We start from the raw sequence: 19,425 nt of genomic DNA, 5'->3' as shown, positions 1-19,425 counted from the left end.
TGTCTCTGTGTCTCCCCGTGTCTCTGTGTCTCACCGTGTCTCTGTGTCTCCCCTGGTCTCTGTGTCTCCCGGTGTCTCTGTGTCTATCCGTGTCTCTGTGTCTCCCCGTGTCTCTGTGTCTCTGCTTGTCTCTATGTCTCCCCGTGTCTCTGTGTCTCTGTGTCTCCCCGTGTCGCTGTGTCTCTGCTTGTCTCTATGTCTCCCCGTGTCTCTGTGTCTCCCCGTGTCTCTGTGTCTCCCCGTGTCTCTGTGTCTCCCCGTTTCTGTGTCTCCCCGTGTCTCTGTTTCTCTGTGTCTCACCGTGTCTCTATGTCTCCTCGTGTCTCTGTGTCTCCCCGTGTCTCTGTGTCTCTCAGTGTCTCTGTGTCCCTCCATGTCTCTGTGTCTCCCTGTGTCTCTGTGTCTCCCCGTGTCTCTGTCTCCCCGTGTCTCTGTGTCTCCCCGTGTCTCTGTCTCCACGTGTCTCTGTGTCTCTGTGTCCGTGTGTCTCTCCGTGTCTCTGTGTCTCCCCGTGTTTCTGTGTCTCCCCGTTTCTCTGTGTCTCCCCGTTTCTCTGTGTCTCCCCGTGTCTCTGTGTCTCTGTGTCTCCCCGTGTCTCTGTGTCTCCCCGTGTCTCTGTGTCTCCCCGTGTCCCCGTGTCTCTGTGTCTCTGTGTCTCCCCGTGTCTCTGTGTGTTCCCGTGTCTCTGTGTCTCCCCGTGTCTCCACGTGTCTGTGTTTCTCCCCGTGTCTCTGTCTCTCCGCGTGTCTCTGTGTCTCCCCGTTTCTCTGTGTCTCCGCGTGTCTCTGTCTCCCGTGTCTCTGTGTCTATTCGTGTCTCAGTGTCTCCCCGTGTCTCTGTGTCTCCCCGTGTCTCCCCGTGTCTCTGTTTCTCTCCGTGTTTCTGTCTCCCCATGTCTCTGTGTCCCTGTGTCTCTGTGTCTCCCCGTGTCTCTGTCTCCCAGTGTCTCTGTGTCTCTGTGTAACTGTGTCCGTGTGTCTCCCCGAGTCTCTGTATATCCCCGTGTCTCTGTGTCTCCCCGTGTCTCTGTGTCTCTGTGTCTCTATGTCTCCCCGTGTCTCTGTGTCTCTGTGTCTCCCCGTGTCTCTGTTTCTCTGTGTCTCCCCGTGTCTCTGTGTCTCCCCGTGTCTCTGTGTCTCCCCGTGTCTCTGTGTCTGCACGTGTCTCTGTGTATCTTTCTCTCCCCGTGTCTCTGTGTCTCCCCGTGTCTCTGTGTCTCCCCGTGTGGCTGTGTCTCCCCGTGTCTCTGTGTCTCACCGTGTCTCTGTGTCTCCCCGTGTCTCTGTGTCTCCCCGTGTCTCTGTGTCTCCCCATGTCTCTGTGTCTCTGATGGTCTCTGTGTCTCCCCGTGTCTCTGTGTCTCCCCGTCTCTGTGTCTCCCCGTGTCTCTCTGTCTCTGTGTCTCCCCGTGTCTCTGTGTCTCCTGGTGTCTCTGTGTCTCCCCGTGTCTCTGTGTCTCCCCATGTCTCTGTGTCTCCCCGTGTCTATGTGTCTTCCCATGTCTCTGTGTCTCTGATTGTCTCTGTGTCTCCCCGTGTCTCTGTGTCTCCCCGGGTCTCTGTGTCTCTCCGTGTTTCTTTGTCTCCCTGTGTCTCTGTGTCTCCCCGTGTCTCTGTGTCTCCCTGTGTCTCTATGTCTCTGTGTCTCCACGTGTCTCTGTCTCCCCGTGTCTTTGTGTCTCCCCGTGTCCCTGTGTCTCTGTGTCTCTGTGTCTCTCCGTATCTGTGTCTCCCCATGTCTCTGTCTCCCCATGTCTCTGTCTCCCCGTGTCTCTGTGTCTCCCAGTGTCTTTGTGTCTCCCCGTGATGAGTAGTGAATGGGTGATGGTGTTGATGATAGTGATGGTGGTGGTGATGATGGTGGTGATGGTGTTGATGATAGTGATGGTGGTGGTGATGATGGTGGTGATGGTTTTGATGATAGTGATGGTGGTGGTGATGGTGTTGATGATAGTGATGGTGGTGATGGTGTTGATGATAGTGATGGTGGTGATGGTGTTGATGATAGTGATGGTGGTGATGGTGTTGATGATAGTGATGGTGGTGGTGATGATGGTGGTGATGGTGTTGATGATAGTGATGGTGTTGGTGATGGTGTTGATGATAGTGGTGGTGGTGATGGTGTTGATGATAGTGATGGTGGTGATGGTGTTGATGATAGTGATGGTGTTGGTGATGATGTTGATGATAGTGATGATGGTGGTGATGGTGATGATGATAGTGATGGTGATGATGATAGTGATGGTGGTGATGGTGATGATGATAGTGATGGTGGTGGTGATGGTGATGATGATAGTGATGGTGATGATGATAGTGATAGTGGTGGTGATGGTGATGATGATAGTGATGGTGGTGATGGTGATGATGATAGTGATGGTGGTGGTGATGGTGATGATGATAGTGATGGTGATGATGATAGTGATGGTGGTGGTGATGGTGATGATGATAGTGATGGTGTCACCCCCTCCCCAGGGTTGCCATGGAGACTCACCTCCGCACGCTGGTGATGGTGAAGTGGCTCATGTCATTCGTCGCCTTGGGTACGGTAACCGCGACAACCTACCCCCAAACTACACCATAACTACCCCCAAACTACACCATAACTACCCCCAAACTACACCATAACTACCCCAAAACTACACCATAACTTCCCCCAAACTACACCATAACTACACCATAACTACCCCCAAACGACACCATAACTACCCCCAAACTACACCATAACTATCCCCAACCTACACCATAACTACCCCAACTACACCATAACTATCCCCAACCTACACCATAACTACCCCCATAACCACCCCCAAACTACCCCCAAACTACACCAAAACTACCTCCAAACTACACCAAAACTACCCCCAAACTACACCATAACTACCCCCAAACTACACCATGACTACCCCCAAACAACACCATAACAACCCCCAAACTACACCATAACGCCCCCCAAACTACCCCCAAACTACACCAAAACTACGCCCAAACTACACCATACTTACCCACAAACTACACCATAACTACCCCCAAACTACACCATACCTACCCCCAAACTACACCATAACTACCCCCAAACTACACCATACCTACCCCCAAACTACACCATAACGACCCCCAAACTACACCCAAAAAACACCATAACACCCCCCAAACTACACCATAACTACACCATAACTACCCCCAAACTACACCATAGCTACACCATAACTTCCCCCATACCACACCATAACTACCCCCAAATGACACCATAACTACCCCCAAATGACACCATAACTACCCCCCAAACTATACCGAAACTACGCCATAACTACCCCCAAACTACACCAAAACCACCCCCAAACTACTCCCAAACTGCACCCAAACTTCACCCAAACCACACACAAACTACACCCAAACTACACTTAAATTGCAACCAAACTACACCAAAGCTACCCCAAACTGCACCCAAACTACCCCCAAACTACACCATAACTACCCCCAAACTACACCATACCTACTCCCAAACTACACCATAACTACCCCCCAAACTACACCATAACTACCACCAAACTACACCATAACTACCCCCGAATGACACCATAACTACCCCCCAAACTACACCATAACTACACCACAACTACCCCCAAACTACACCATATTTACCCCCTCCCCCAAACTACATCCACATCACACCCAAACTACCCCCAAACTACACCATAACTACACACAAACTACACCCTAACTGTACTCAAACTACACTTAAATTGCAGCTAAACTACACCAAAGCTACCCCCAAACTACCCCCGAACTATACCCAAACTACAAACAAACTACACCATAACTACTCCCAAAACAACACCGAAACTACACCGAAACTACCTCCAAACTACACCAAAACTATACTGAAACTACACCATAACTACCCCCAAACTACACCATAACTACACCCAAACTACACCGAAACTACGCCATAACTACCCCCAAACTACACCATAACTACCCCCAAACTACCCCCAAACTACACCAAAACCACCCCCAAACCACTCCCAAACTACACCCAAACTATCCCCAAACTACATCCAAACTACACCAAAACTACACCGAAACTACACCGAAACTACACCGAAACTACACACAAACTGCACTCGAACTACACTTAAATTGCAACCAAACTACACCAAAGCTACCCCCAACTACCCCCAAACTGACCCAAACTACCCCCAAACTACACTCAAACTATACCGAAACTACACCCTAACTACCCCCAAACTACACAGAAACTACACCGTATTTACCCCCCCCCCCAAACTACACCCAAACTACACCCAAACTACCCACAAACTACACCATAACTACCCCCAAACTACCCACAAACTACACGGTGTGTGCAGGTGTGTTCAAAGGTGTGCTGTGTGTGCGCTACAGGTATGATGTGCCAGTTGTTGCTGCTTTACACGTTACTATGGACGAGGCTATGGCCACTTGCTCTGCTCTACTACACCTGGTGGTTCACTGACATCAACACCCCTTACACAGGTGAACTCACACACACACACAGGTGAACTCACACACACACAGGTGAACTCACACTCACACACAGGTGAACTCACACACTCACACACAGGTGAACTCACACACAAACAGGTGAACTCACACACACAGGTGAACTCACACACACACACACAGGTGAACACACACACAGGTGAACTCACACACACACACAGGTGAACTCACACACACACAGGTGAACTCACACTCACACACAGGTGAACTCACACACTCACACACAGGTGAACTCACACACACACAGGAGAACTCACACACACACAGGTGAACTCACACACACACACAGGTGAACTCACACTCACACACACAGGTGAACTCACACACACACAGGTGAACTCACACACACACACAGGTCAACTCACACACACATACACAGGTTAACTCACACACACACACAGGTGAACTCACACGCACACAGGTGAACTCACACACACACAGGTGAACTCACACACCTGTGTGTGGGGGTGGAGTGTCCGATGATACAAAATACCCAGGCAGGTGCTTAGTTTTGGTGGGGCTGATGGTAAGGCCCCATCTCTTAGTGGCACGCTCCAGTCCCAGCAGCAGCGTCTCCAACTCCTCCTCTGAATGAGCAGCTATTACCAAATCATCGGCATACATAACGTGGTTGAGCAACAGGGAGCCATCGATCAGCCTCCCATTATAGCTGTACCATATGGAGATTCCCCCGGTACAGCTATTGAAGGCTTCACGAACTACGTGGTCAAAATAGATGTTAAAAAATGTGGGAGCCAGAGGACATCACTGTCGCACCACAAGGTGTACAGGGAATGGCTCTGACTCCCGGCCACGTAGTTTTACCCGGGCCCACTCACCATCATGAAGGTCCTTAATGATCGTGAGCAGAGGGTCAGGTACTCCAAAAGCATGAAGAACAACCCAGAGCCCAGGCCTACTGATGGTATCATAGGCCGTGACCAGGTCAATAAAGCAGAGATGTCGGTCTTGCTGGAATTCCCTACACCTCTGCTGTAGCAGACGGACAGAAAACATGGCATCTGTGCAGGACCGCCCTTTCCTGAAACCGCATTGGGGCTCCGCAAGCCTCTCCTCAGCGTGCCTGGCAAGGCAATGTTGAATAATCCTTGCCAGACCTTTCCCGGCACACTGAGGAGTGAGATGCCCCTGTAGTTGTTGCAGTCTGTGCGGTCCCCCTTCTTAAAGAGGGGGACCACCAGGGCATCCTTCCAATCCTGCGGAACCCGTCCAGTGGTCCAGACTGTTGTTATGTCATATAGGGCAGTCTATGCACAAACGCCACCCTCCCTCAGCATTTCGCTTGGGAGATCATCTCTGCCCGCTGCCTTTCCTGGTCTCAGACTCCGGATCGCCTTCAGTACTCCCTCAACGGATGGCACTTCAGCCAGCCACTCACAGGGAGTGACTTCTTCCAATATTTGAGGCACCGCAGCCTTAGCAGGGTCATCCTCACTTTGTGCCACGATGTTTTCCTGGCTGAGGGATTTTCCCTCCTCCAGAAGCTCACAGAAATGCTCAGCAAATCTGCAAACCTGTTCCTGGGGGTCGGAGATTGGATCACTGTTTTTTCCCCTAATGTTGGTAGTAGGTGTGGCACTGCAGGTTGCTTTTTTGATGGAGTTAAATAGAGATTTGTGATCATGGGCCACTGAGGTAGACTCCATCTCCTCAGCAACCCGCGACTACCGCCCATCCTTGCAGCTCTCCGAACCTCCGAGCGAAGGCTGCGGTCAGCCTCCTCATTCTCTGACGTGGGATTCTGTAGCTGATGACAGTGGGCCTGTCGCTTTATCTTAACCATCCTGAACACCTCCTCTGTCAGCCAGGGTCTCTGGGGAGGTCTGGACTGCGTACCCAAAGCAGCCATTGCAGCTGAATGAGTCACAGTCCTAAACCTCGCCGATTTACCCTTGACATCAGGAGTGGGGGACGATGCCAACCCCAGCCGCAGGCTATGATGAAATTCTCGCTTGCAACTTTCATCAGATAACTGAGACCAGGCCACTTTAGGTTGGAATGGGGTCCTGGGTGTACACCCACCACCAGAGCGGAAGAATGGCAGGCGCATCTTACAGATGACTAGTCGATGGTCAGAGGGCAGATCAGCTCCATGGTAGGTCCTGGTGTCAAGGACATGGGCTCGCATCTGCTGGTCCGTCACTATGTAGTCCAGCAGATGTTCTTGCTTAGACCCGGCATGCATCCATGATGTTTTTTGGATGCGCTGATGCTGGAACAGCGTGTTGGTAATTACAAGCCCATGGGCTGCACAAAAATCTAGCAGCCTCCTACCGTTGTTATTGAGCTGATCTGGCCCATGCCATCCAATCACTCCAGACCAGGTGCCAGCATCATGACCAACTCGGGCATTGAAGTCACCCAACAAGATGACTGTATTCCGAGGGGCCACTTTAGCTAGCACCTGTGACAGGAGGTCATAGAAGGCATCTGACTCATTGGCCTTGCCTGCATCCCTCCACGGATGTTCGTCTTCGGTGGGGGCATAAGTAACCACAACCACCACTCCTCACCTCCGATTGATAGGAAGGCGAGCCCAAGGTAGCCTGGGGCTTACAGCTTCCCACACCTCACCGCCACGCTCCCACGCCTCCTTCAAAAGAAGAGCCACACCCTGTTGTTTGGCAGTCTGCTGCCCCGAGTAGTGGACTGTCCACCCCTCATGGTGGCAGGAGCCAGAACCGGTCCACCGGACCTCCTGAATGCCACAGAGATCCAGGCGGTACCGGTCCAGCTCCCGACAGAGGAGTGGCAGCCTCTCCTCCGCAGTGAGCGTTCGAATATTCCATGTGGCCACTCGTAGTGGCTTTTCGTTGTTTCTGGAGGAGCCCCGAGGGTAGAGATTCAATCTCCTGGCTCCGCCAATTGGGGTTTGGCCAGGAGACGTCATAGACGCCTGTTCCCCCGGGGCCTCCGGCACAAGCTTATTAGTTAGATATTTTAGACGTGGTTTAGTGGTAAATGTTTGAAGGCGGAGGGGTTACCAGCCCCTCGCACCCGTCCAGAGCCCCCGTTTAGCCCCTGTGGCGGTCACAGACGCCATGAGGGGAGGAGCCAATCGGAATTGGAACCTCCCCCCACAGCACTGTCCACGACAGAGTTGCCCTACGGCACCGCGAGGAGCTAGGGGGTTGTTTAGCTCACTCACACGCTCACACAGGTGAGCTCACAGGTGAGTCTTCACACTCTCACGCAAGGTGATTGGGCCCTACTTGTTGCAGGAGGAAGGAGATCGCAATGGGTGCGCAGCTGGGCGATCTGGAACTACCTGCGGGACTACTTTCCTGTCAAGGTCAGAGAGGGAGGAGGTGTGATGGTGATGGTGTTGATGTTGCTGATGTTGACGTCATCACATGATGATGTTGACGATGTTGATGGTGATGCTGTTGATAATGTTGATGATGTTGACGATGTTGATGATGATGTGGATGTTGACGATGTTGATGATGATGTGGATGTTGACGATGTTGATGATGATGATGTTAACGATGTTGACGATGTTGACGATGTTGATGACGACGATGTTGATCAGAATGTTGTTGATGATGGTGATGATGACAGTGACGATGACATTGATGATGTTGACAATGTTGACGATGATGTTGGTGACGACGATGTTGTTGTTGTTGTTGACGTTGTTGTTGTTGTTGTTGACACGTGCCCCCAGCTGGTGAAGACGTGCGATCTCCCGAGCGACGTGAACCTGGTGCTGGCCCTGCTGTTGTTGTTGATGTTGTTGTTGACGTTGTTGATGTTGTTGTTGTTGTTGTTGTTGTTGACACGTGCCCCCCAGCTGGTGAAGACGTGCGATCTCCCGAGCGACGTGAACCTGGTGCTGGCCCTGCTGTTGTTGTTGATGTTGTTGTTGACGTTGTTGTTGATGTTGTTGACGTTGTTGTTGTTGACACATGCCCCCAGCTGGTGAAGACGTGCGATCTCCCGAGCGACGTGAACCTGGTGCTGGCCCTGTTGATGTTGTTGTTGACGTTGTTGTTGTTGATGTTGTTGTTGTTGTTGACACGTGCCCCCAGCTGGTGAAGACGTGCGATCTCCCGAGCGACGTGAACCTGGTGCTGGCCCTGTTGATGTTGTTGTTGATGTTGTTGTTGTTGTTGATGTTGATGTTGTTGTTGTTGACACGTGCCCCCAGCTGGTGAAGACGTGTGATCTCCCGAGCGACGTGAACCTGGTGCTGGCCCTGCACCCCCACGGAGTGCTCAGCGTCGGCGCCTTCCTCAACTTCGCCACGGAGGCCACGGACTTCTCGCGACGATTCCCGGGGCTGACTCCGCACCTCGCCACATTGCCCATCAACTTCCGCATGCCGCTCTACCGCGACTACATCATGGCAGGGGGTGAGCCGGGGGGGGGGCATTGGGGGGCATTGGATGGGAGGTTTTGGGAGGGGGGCATCTTCGTTAACATCAACGTGACTAGTGTAGCTTTGTCATCACCATCTCTCCCTGTCTCTCTACACCCACCCCACCCCCCCGATCTCCCCGTGTCTCCCACGTCTCTCCCCACAATCTCCCCACCATCTCCCCGTGTCTCTCCCCACCATCTCCCCACCATCTACCCGTGTCTCTCCCCACCATCTCCCCACCATCTCCCCGTGTCTCTCCCCACCATCTCCCCACCATCTACCCGTGTCTCTCCCCACCATCTCCCCACCATCTCCCCACCATCTCCCCGTGTCTCTCCCCACCATCTCCCCACCATCTCCCCGTCTCTCCCCACCATCTCCCCACCATCTCCCCGTGTCTCCCACGTCTCTCCCCACCATCTCCCCACCATCTCCCCGTATCTCCCACGTCTCTCCCCACCATCTCCCCACCATCTCACCGTGTCTCCCACGTCTCTCCCCACCATCTCCCCACCATCTCCCACGTCTCTCCCCACCATCTCCCCACCATCTCCCCGTGTCTCCCACGTCTCTCCCCACCATCTCCCCGTGTCTCCCACGTCTCTCCCCACCATCTCCCCACCATCTCCCACGTCTCTCCCCACCATCTCCCCACCATCTCCCCGTGTCTCCCACGTCTCTCCCCACCATCTCCCCGTGTCTCCCACGTCTCTCCCCACCATCTCCCCACCATCTCCCCGTGTCTCCCACGTCTCTCGCCACCATCTCCCCGTGTCTCCCACGTCTCTCCCCACCATCTCCCCGTGTCTCCCACGTCTCTCCCCACCATCTCCCCACCATCTCACCGTGTCTCCCACGTCTCTCCCCACCATCTCCCCGTGTCGTCCACGTCTCTCCCCACCATCTCCCCGTGTCTCCCACGTCTCTCCCCACCATCTCCCCACCATCTCCCCGTGTCTCGCACGTCTCTCCCCACCATCTCCCCGTGTCTCCCACGTCTCTCCCCACCATCTCCCCGTGTCTCCCACGTCTCTCCCCACCATCTCCCCACCATATCCCCGTGTCTCCCACGTCTCTCCCCACCATCTCCCCACCATCTCACCGTGTCTCCCACGTCTCTCCCCACCATCTCCCCGTCTCTCCCACGTCTCTCCCCACCATCTCCCCACCATCTCCCCATCTCTCCCCACCATCTCCCCGTGCCTCCCACGTCTCTCCCCACCATCTCCCCACCATCTCCCCTTCTCTCCCCACCATCTCCCCGTGTCTCCCACGTCTCTCGCCACCATCTCCCCGTCTCTTCCACGTCTCTCCCCACCATCTCCCCACCATCTCCCCTTCTCTCCCCACCATCTCCCCGTGTCTCCCACGTCTCTCCCCACCATCTCCCTGTCTCTCCCCACCATCTCCCCGTCTCTCCCCACCATCTCACCGTGTCTCCCCACCATCTCCTCGTCTCTCCCCACCACCTCCCCGTCTCTCCCCACCATCTCCCCGTGTCTCCCACGTCTCTCCCCACCATCTCCCCGTCTCTCCCCACCATCTCTCCATCTCTCCCCACCATCTCCCCGTGTCTCCCACGTCTCTCCCCACCATCTCCCCGTGTCCCCCACGTCTCTCCCCACCATCTCCCCACCATCTCCCCACCATCTCCCCCTCTCTCCCCACCATCTCCCACGTCTCTCCCCACCATCTCCCCACCATCTCCCACGTCTCTCCCCACCATCTCCCCGTGTCTCCCCACCATCTCCCCGTGTCTCCCACGTCTCTCCCCACCATCTCCCCGTGTTTCCCCGTCTCTCCCCACCATCTCCCCGTGTCTCCCACGTCTCTCCCCACCATCTCCCCACCATCTCACCGTGTCCCCCACGTCTCTCCCCACCATCTCCCCACCATCTCCCCACCATCTCCCCCTCTCTCCCCACCATCTCCCACGTCTCTCCCCACCATCTCCCCACCATCTCCCACGTCTCTCCCCACCATCTCCCCGTGTCTCCCCACCATCTCCCCGTGTCTCCCACGTCTCTCCCCACCATCTCCCCGTGTTTCCCCGTCTCTCCCCACCATCTCCCCGTGTCTCCCACGTCTCTCCCCACCATCTCCCCACCATCTCCCCGTGTCTCCCACGTCTCTCCCGACCATCTCCCCACCATCTCCCCGTGTCTCCCACGTCTCTCCCCACCATCTCCCCGTCTCTCCCCACCATCTCCCCGTGTCTCCCACGTCTCTCCCCACCATCTCCCCGTCTCTCCCCACCATCTCCCCGTGTCTCCACGTCTCTCCCCACCATCTCCCCACCATCTCCCCGTGTCTCCCACGTCTCTCCCCACCATCTCCCCGTCTCTCCCCACCATCTCCCCATGTCTCCCACGTCTCTCCCCACCATCTCCCCATCTCTCCCCACCATCTCCCCGTCTCTCCCCACCATCTCCCCGTGTCTCCCACGTCTCTCCCCACCATCTCCCCATCTCTCCCCACCATCTCCCCATCTCTCCCCACCATCTCCCCGTGTCTCCACGTCTCTCCCCACCATCTCCCCGTGTCTCCCACGTCTTTCCCCACCATCTCCCCACCATCTCCCCGTGTCTCCCACGTCTCTCCCCACCATCTCCCACGTCTCTCCCCACCATCTCCCACGTCTCTCCCCACCATCTCCCCACCATCTCCACGTGTCTCCACGTCTCTCCCCACCATCTCCCCACCATCTCCCCGTCTCTCCCCACCATCTCCCCGTGTCTCCCACGTCTCTCCCCACCATCTCCCCGTCTCTCCCCACCATCTCCCCGTGTCTCCCACGTCTCTCCCCACCATCTCCCCGTCTCTCCCCACCATCTCCCCGTGTCTCCCACGTCTCTCCCCACCATCTCCCCACCATCTCCCCACCATCTCCCCGTGTCTCCCACGTCTCTCCCCACCATCTCCTCATCTCTCCCACGTCTCTCCCCACCATCTCCCCGTGTCTCCCACGTCTCTCCCCACCATCTCCCCACCATCTCCACGTGTCTCCACGTCTCTCCCCACCATCTCCCCACCATCTCCCCGTGTCTCCCACGTCTCTCCCCACCATCTCCCACGTCTCTCCCCACCATCTCCCCACCATCTCCCCGTGTCTCCCACGTCTCTCCCCACCATCTCCCCACCATCTCCCCACCATCTCCCCGTGTCTCCCACGTCTCTCCCCACCATCTCCCACGTCTCTCCCCACCCACCGTCCACCACCCACCACCCCCCCACCACACGAGGCGTGTGCCCGGCGACGCGGGCGTCCCTGTCGCACCGCCTGTCGCACCGCCAGGGCGGTCAGCTGGTGGCGCTGGTGGTGGGCGGCGCTGCCGAGGCCCTCGCCACGCAGCCCGGCAGGCACCAGCTGGCGCTGGGGACACGCCGGGGCTTCCTGCGGCTGGCGCTCACCAACGGGTGAGGAGGGGTGTGGGGGGGTGGGAGTGGGGGGGGGGGTGAGTGTGGGGGGGGTGAGTGTGGGGGGGTGGTGAGTGTGGGGGGGTGAGTGTGGGGGGTGAGTGTTGGGGGGTGAGTGTTGGGGGTGAGTGTTGGGAGTGAGTGTGGGGAGTGAGTGTTGGGGGGGTGAGTGTTGGGAGTGAGTGTGGGGGGGTGAGTGTGGGGGGGTGAGTGTTGGGGGGTGAGTGTTGGGGGGTGAGTGTTGGGAGTGAGTGTGGGGGGGTGAGTGTTGGGGGGTGAGTGTTGGGAGTGAGTGTGGGGAGTGAGTGTTAGGGGGTGAGTGTTGGGAGTGAGTGTTAGGGGGTGAGTGTTGGGAGTGAGTGTGGGGGGGTGAGTGTGGGGGGGCGAGTGTTGGGGGATGAGTGTTGGGGGGGGGTGAGTGTTGGGGGGTGAGTGTTGGGGGTGAGTGTTGGGAGTGAGTGTGGGGGGGTGAGTGTTGGGAGTGAGTGTTGGGGGGGGTGAGTGTTGGGGGGTGAGTGTTGGGGGGGGTGAGTGTTGGGGGGGGGTGAGTGTTGGGGGGTGAGTATGGGGGGTGAGTGTTGGGGGGTGAGTGTGGGGGGGTGAGCGTTGGGGGGTGAGCGTTGGGGGGTGAGCGTTGGGGGGTGAGTGTTGGGGGGGGTGAGTGTTGGGGGTGAGTGTTGGGGGGGTGAGTGTGGGGGGGTGGTGAGTGGGGGGTGAGTGTTGGGGGGTGAGTGTTGGGGGGGTGAGTGTTGGGGGGGTGAGTGTGGGGGGGTGAGTGTTGGGGGGGGTGAGTGTTGGGGGTGAGTGTTGGGGGGTGAGTGTGGGGGGGTGAGTGTTGGGGGGGTGGGTGTGGGGGGGTGAGTGTTGGGGGGGGTGAGTGTTGGGGGGGTGAGTGTTGGGGGGGTGAGTGTGGGGGGGTGAGTGTGGGGGGGGTGAGTGTTGGGGGGGTGAGTGTTGGGGGGGTGAGTGTGGGGGGGTGAGTGTTGGGGGGGGTGAGTGTTGGGGGTGAGTGTTGGGGGGTGAGTGTGGGGGGGTGAGTGTTGGGGGGGTGGGTGTGGGGGGGTGAGTGTTGGGGGGGGTGAGTGTTGGGGGGGTGAGTGTTGGGGGGTGAGTGTGGGGGGGTGAGTGTTGGGGGGGGTGAGTGTTGGGGGTGAGTGTTGGGGGGTGAGTGTGGGGGGGTGAGTGTTGGGGGGGTGGGTGTGGGGGGGGGTGAGTGTGGGGGGGGGTGAGTGTGGGGGGGTGAGTGTTGGGGGGGGTGAGTGTTGGGGGTGAGTGTTGGGGGTGAGTGTTGGGGGGTGAGTGTGGGGGGGTGAGTGTGGGGGGGTGAGTGTTGGGGGGTGAGTGTTGGGGGGGTGGGTGTGGGGGGGGTGAGTGTGGGGGGGGTGAGTGTGGGGGGGTGAGTATGGGGGGTGAGTGTTGGGGGGTGAGTGTGGGGGGGTGAGTGTTGGGGGGTGGTAACTACCGGTCACGGCCAGTCATGGCCGGTCACGGCAGGTCACGGCCAGTAACTACCGGTCAGATTCAGTTTCAGTTTATTTATTTTAGTATAGCCCTGTGAGCCATTCGGTTCTTGAATCGGGTGCAACAAACAAAAAAACAAAAACATGAACAAGAAAACATCTTAAAGTGACTTTGTGTTGACTGTGCAAACAGAAAATCCAGGAAAAAACCAGCAAAATATTCCTGAACAAGCTCCGTACACCAACGCTGTGTGCAAAAATTCCAGTGGGATGCAAGTCAAACAACAACAACAACAACCACAAGACAACTTAGATTAAGTCCATCAGTCTAACAACACCGTACTCCTACAAAACAAACATGTCCAAACAAAAAAAACTTTTTGAAATCACCGAAAAATAAAGCCATAATTGCAATGTAACAGTGATCATAGGGACTGTGACCGAATTGTTTACAATAAACTACATAAATGACATGTAACACCAAACCCTAGAGCCATAGCTGGCTGCATGAGTTGCTCCACAACAACAGAAGCATCAATCGCAGTATCACATTTTTCAATCCACCTTTAAGATCAGCCGCGACCATTCACGGTCGGTCATGGCCAGTAACAACCGGTCACGACCGGTCGCAGCCAGTAACTACCGGTCACGGCCAGTAACTACTGGTCACGACTAGTCACTACCGGTCACGGCCAGTAACTACCAGTCACGACCGGTCACGGCCAGTAACTACCGGTCACGACCGGTCACGGCCAGTAACTACCGGTCACGGCCAGTAACTACCGGTCACGACCGGTCACGGCCAGTAACTACCGGTCACGGTCAGTAACTACCGGTCACGACCGGTCACGGCCAGTAACTACCGGTCACGACCGGTCACGGCCAGTAACTACCGGTCACGACCGGTCACGGCCAGTAACTACCGGTCACGGCCAGTAACTACCGGTCACGACCGGTCACGGCCAGTAACTACCGGTCACGGTCAGTAACTACCGGTCACGACCGGTCACGGCCAGTAACTACCGGTCACGACCGGTCACGGCCAGTAACTACCGGTCACGACCGGTCACGGCCAGTAACTACCGGTCACGGCCAGTAACTACCGGTCACGGCCAGTCACTACCGATCACGACCGGTCACGGCCAGTAACTACCGGTCACGACCAGTCCACGACCGGTCACGGCCAGTAACTACCGGTCACGGCCAGTAACTACCGGTCACGGCCAGTAACTACCGGTCACGACCGGTCCACGACCGGTCACGGCCAGTAACTTCCGGTCACGACCGGTCACGGCCAGTAACTACCGGTCACGACCAGTCCACGACCGGTCACGGCCAGTAACTACCGGTCACGGCCAGTAACTACCGGTCACGGCCAGTAACTACCGGTCACGACCGGTCCACGACCGGTCACGGCCAGTAACTTCCGGTCACGACCGGTCACGGCCAGTAACTACCGGTCACGACCGGTCCACGACCGGTCACGGCCAGTAACTACCGGTCACGGCCAGTAACTACCGGTCACGACCGGTCACGGCCAGTAACTACCGGTCACGACCGGTCCACGACCGGTCACGGCCAGTAACTACCGGTCACGACCGGTCACGGCCAGTAACTACCGGTCACGACCGGTCACGGCCAGTAACTTCCGGTCGCGACCGGTCGCTACCGGCCACGGCCGCTAACGTTGCTGCGTTGCGGGCTAGGGCGTGGCTGGTGCCGGCCTTCTCGTTTGGCGAGGAGGCGGTGCTGTCCACGGTGCGGTTCGCCGAGGGGTCGGCGGTGCGGCGTGCCCAGCTGTGGGTGGTGCGCAACCTGGGGGTGGCACCGGTGGTGTTCGCCGGGCGGTCGCTCACCTGCCCACGCTCGCCCGGGCTGCTGCCACACGCACGGCCCATCACCACCGTGGGTGAGTGCCAGCGCACCCGCTCGCTCGCTCACCCGCTCGCTCACCCGCTCGCTCACCCGCTCGCTCACCCGCTCACTCACCCACTCGCTCACCCAACCACTCACTCACACATCCACCCACCCAGCCACCCACCCATTCAGTTGCTCACCCACCCACCCACCAACCCACTCACTCACCCACGCACCCACCCACTCACTCACCCAACCACTCACCCAACCACTCACTCACACATCCACCCACCCACCCACTCACTCACTCACCCAGCCACCCACCCATTCAGTTACTCACCCACCCACCAACCCACTCACTCACCCACGCAACCACCCACTCACTCACCCACGCACCCACTCACTCACCCGCTCGCTCACCCAACCACTCACTCAACCACTCACTCAACCACTCACTCACCCACCCACTCACCCAGCCACCCACCCATTCAGTTACTCACCCACCCACCAACCCACTCACTCACCCACGCAACCACCCACTCACTCACCCACGCAACCACCCACTCACTCACCCACTCACTCAACCACTCACCAACCCACCCACTCTCACTCACTCACCCACTCACTCACTCACCCACCACTCCCTCACTCACCCACCCACCAACTCACCCACCCACTCACCTACTCACTCACCCAAACACCCACCCACCCACTCACTCACCCACCCACCCGCTCGCTCACCCACTCACTCATTCACCCAACCATTCATACACCCACTCACTCACCCACCCATCCACTCACCCACTCATCCACCCACTCGTCCACCTGCTCACTCACTCACCCACCCACCCACTCACCCACTCGCTCACCCACTTGCTGACCCACCCAGTCAACCACTCACTCAACCACCCACCCACACACCCACGCATCCACCCATCCATCCACTCGCTCAACCACTCACCCACCCACCGTCCCACGCATCCACCCACCCACTCACTCAACCACTCACCAACCCACCCACTCTCACTCACTCACTCACCCAAACACTCACTCACCCACCCACCCACTCACCCACTACCTCATTCACTCACCACCTCACTCACCTACCCACCCTACAAAAACCGCACTTGCCCCATCTGCTCGAGTGAGGCTACCCTCGGAGAGGGTGGTGGTGGTGACGACCTTTACCTTTGGTGTGTGACGTCACCCCTCCCCCAGTGGGGGCTCCAATCCCAGTGAGCCGCGTGGCGGAGCCGTCGAGCGACGAGGTGGAGGAGCTGCGTGGCCGCTACACCCGGGCCCTCGTTCACCTCTTCGACGAGAACAAGGAGAAGTACGGCCTGGGCCCCACAGATCACCTCGTCATCACGTGACGACGACGATGACGACGACGTCACCCACACCTCGTCTTAAACACGCTCAGTCTCACCTCGTCTTAACCACGCTCAGTCTCACCTCGTCTTAACTACGCTCAGTCTCACCTCGTCTTAACCACGCTCAGTCTCACCTCGTCTTAACTACACTCAGACTCACCTCGTCTTAACTACACTCAGTCTCACCTCGTCTTAACCACACTCAGTCTCACCTCGTCTTAACTACGCTCAGTCTCACCTCGTCTAAAACACGCTCAGTCTCACCTCGTCTTAACCACGCTCAGTCTCACCTCGTCTTAACCACGCTCAGTCTCACCTCGTCTTAACTACGCTCAGTCTCACCTCGTCTTAACTACACTCAGACTCACCTCGTCTTAACTACACTCAGTCTCACCTCGTCTTAACTACACTCAGTCGCAACTCGTCTTAACCACGCTCAGTCTCACCTCGTCTTAACCACGCTCAGTCTCACCTCGTCTTAACCACGCTCAGTCTCACCTCGTCTTAAACACGCTCAGTGTCACCTCGTCTTAACTACACTCAGTCTCACCTCGTCTTAACCACGCTCAGTGTCACCTCGTCTTAACCACACTCAGACTCACCTCGTCTAAAACACGCTCAGTCTCACCTCGTCTTAACCACGCTCAGTCTCACCTCGTCTTAAACACACTCAGTCTCACCTCGTCTTAACTACACTCAGTCTCACCTCGTCTTAACCACACTCAGTCTCACCTCGTCTTAACCACACTCAGTGTCACCTCGTCTTAACTACACTCAGTGTCTCCTCGTCTTAAACACGCTCAGTGTCACCTCGTCTTAACCACACTCAGTGTCACCTCGTCTTAACCACACTCAGTGTCACCTCGTCTTAACCACGCTCAGTGTCACCTCGTCTTAACCACGCTCAGTGTCACCTCGTCTTAACTACACTCAGTGTCACCTCGTCTTAACCACGCTCAGTCTCACCTCGTCTTAACTACACTCAGTGTCACCTCGTCTTAAACACGCTCAGTGTCACCTCGTCTTAACTACACTCAGTGTCACCTCGTCTTAACCACACTCAGTGTCACCTCGTCTTAACCACACTCAGTGTCACCTCGTCTTAAACACGCTCAGTGTCACCTCGTCTTAACTACACTCAGTGTCACCTCGTCTTAACTACACTCAGTCTCACCTCGTCTTAACTACACTCAGTCTCACCTCGTCTTAACTACACTCAGTCTCACCTCGTCTTAACCACGCTCAGTCTCACCTCGTCTTAACTACACTCAGTGTCACCTCGTCTTAAACACGCTCAGTGTCACCTCGTCTTAACTACACTCAGTCTCACCTCGTCTTAACTACACTCAGTCTCACCTCGTCTTAACCACGCTCAGTCTCACCTCGTCTTAAACACGCTCAGACTCACCTCGTCTTAACCACGCTCAGTGTCACCTCGTCTTAACCACACTCAGTGTCACCTCGTCTTAACCACGCTCAGTGTCACCTCGTCTTAACTACACTCAGTGTCACCTCGTCTTAACTACACTCAGTGTCACCTCGTCTTAACTACACTCAGTGTCACCTCGTCTTAACTACACTCTGTCTCACCTCGTCTTAACTACACTCAGTGTCACCTCGTCTTAACCACACTCAGTGTCACCTCGTCTTAACTACACTCAGTGTCACCTCGTCTTAACCAAGCTCAGTGTCACCTCGTCTTAAACACGCTCAGTCTCACCTCGTCTTAACCACGCTCAGACTCACCTCGTCTTAACCACGCTCAGACTCACCTCGTCTTAACTACACTCAGTCTCACCTCATCTTAACTACACTCAGTGTCACCTCGTCTTAACTACACTCAGTCTCACCTCGTCTTAACTACGCTCAGTGTCACCTCGTCTTAACCACGATCAGTCTCCCCTCGTCTTAACTACACTCAGTCTCACCTCGTCTTAACCACGCTCAGTGTCACCTCGTCTTAACTACACTCAGTGTCACCTCGTCTTAACCACACTCAGTCTCACCTCGTCTTAACCACACTCAGTGTCACCTCGTCTTAACTACACTCAGTCTCACCTCGTCTTAACTACACTCAGTCTCACCTCGTCTTAACTACACTCAGTCTCACCTCGTCTTAAACACTCTCAGTCTCACCTCGTCTTAACCACGCTCAGTCTCACCTCGTCTTAACCACGCTCAGACTCACCTCGTCTTAACCACACTCTCAGTGTCACCTCGTCTTAACCACGATCAGTGTCACCTCGTCTTAACTACGCTCAGTCTCACCTCGTCTTAACCACGCTCAGTGTCACCTCGTCTTAACCACACTCAGTCTCACCTCGTCTTAACCACACTCAGTCTCACCTCGTCTTAACTACACTCCACCAAACCTCATCACTCCACCACACCTC

The 19,425-nt window shown here is 56.3% G+C and overlaps 1 protein-coding gene and 1 long non-coding RNA gene across 56 annotated transcripts in view; one reads left to right on the top strand and one right to left on the bottom strand.

Moving 5' to 3' along the window:
- Window positions 1-17,124, top strand: part of LOC142922788 (diacylglycerol O-acyltransferase 2-like) — an 83,762-nt gene extending 66,638 nt beyond the window's left edge. For 5 of the 6 annotated variants that reach the window (XM_076063721.1, XM_076063722.1, XM_076063717.1 and 2 more), the window contains 7 exons: window positions 2,472-2,539; window positions 4,404-4,514; window positions 7,784-7,854; window positions 8,713-8,917; window positions 12,221-12,342; window positions 15,509-15,711; window positions 16,878-17,124. In XM_076063721.1, coding sequence (XP_075919836.1) covers window positions 2,479-2,539; window positions 4,404-4,514; window positions 7,784-7,854; window positions 8,713-8,917; window positions 12,221-12,342; window positions 15,509-15,711; window positions 16,878-17,124 — 1,020 coding nt within the window. In that variant the 5' untranslated portion in view covers window positions 2,472-2,478. Of the gene's footprint in view, window positions 1-2,471; window positions 2,540-4,403; window positions 4,515-7,783; window positions 7,855-8,712; window positions 8,918-12,167; window positions 12,343-15,508; window positions 15,712-16,877 lie in introns of all 6 variants that reach the window. The other variant, XM_076063719.1, reaches the window with a different exon arrangement.
- On the bottom strand, window positions 16,884-19,419 carry LOC142922789 (uncharacterized). 50 transcript variants are annotated; one of them, XR_012940299.1, is made up of 12 exons: window positions 19,301-19,419; window positions 18,987-19,116; window positions 18,805-18,908; window positions 18,727-18,752; window positions 18,467-18,544; window positions 18,337-18,414; window positions 18,077-18,284; window positions 17,843-17,998; window positions 17,401-17,790; window positions 17,297-17,348; window positions 17,193-17,244; window positions 16,884-17,140 (listed from the first exon to the last, which is right to left on the bottom strand). It is a non-coding gene; the product is annotated as an uncharacterized LOC142922789 (long non-coding RNA). The 50 variants fall into 50 exon arrangements; XR_012940300.1 differs by having other exon boundaries at window positions 17,193-17,270; window positions 17,323-17,348; XR_012940301.1 differs by having other exon boundaries at window positions 17,193-17,270; window positions 17,323-17,426; window positions 17,479-17,790.
- Between the last annotated feature and the right edge of the window lie 6 nt (window positions 19,420-19,425).

This window comes from Petromyzon marinus, unplaced genomic scaffold, assembly GCF_048934315.1.
Source record: "Petromyzon marinus isolate PM22_M1 ecotype Great Lakes invasive population unplaced genomic scaffold, UKy_Petmar_22M1.pri1.0 PM_Scaffold_170, whole genome shotgun sequence".
In the NCBI taxonomy this organism is placed as follows: domain Eukaryota; kingdom Metazoa; phylum Chordata; class Hyperoartia; order Petromyzontiformes; family Petromyzontidae; genus Petromyzon; species Petromyzon marinus.
The sequence above is the reverse complement of the archived record's forward strand: the minus strand, read 5'-3'. Positions and strand labels throughout refer to the sequence as shown.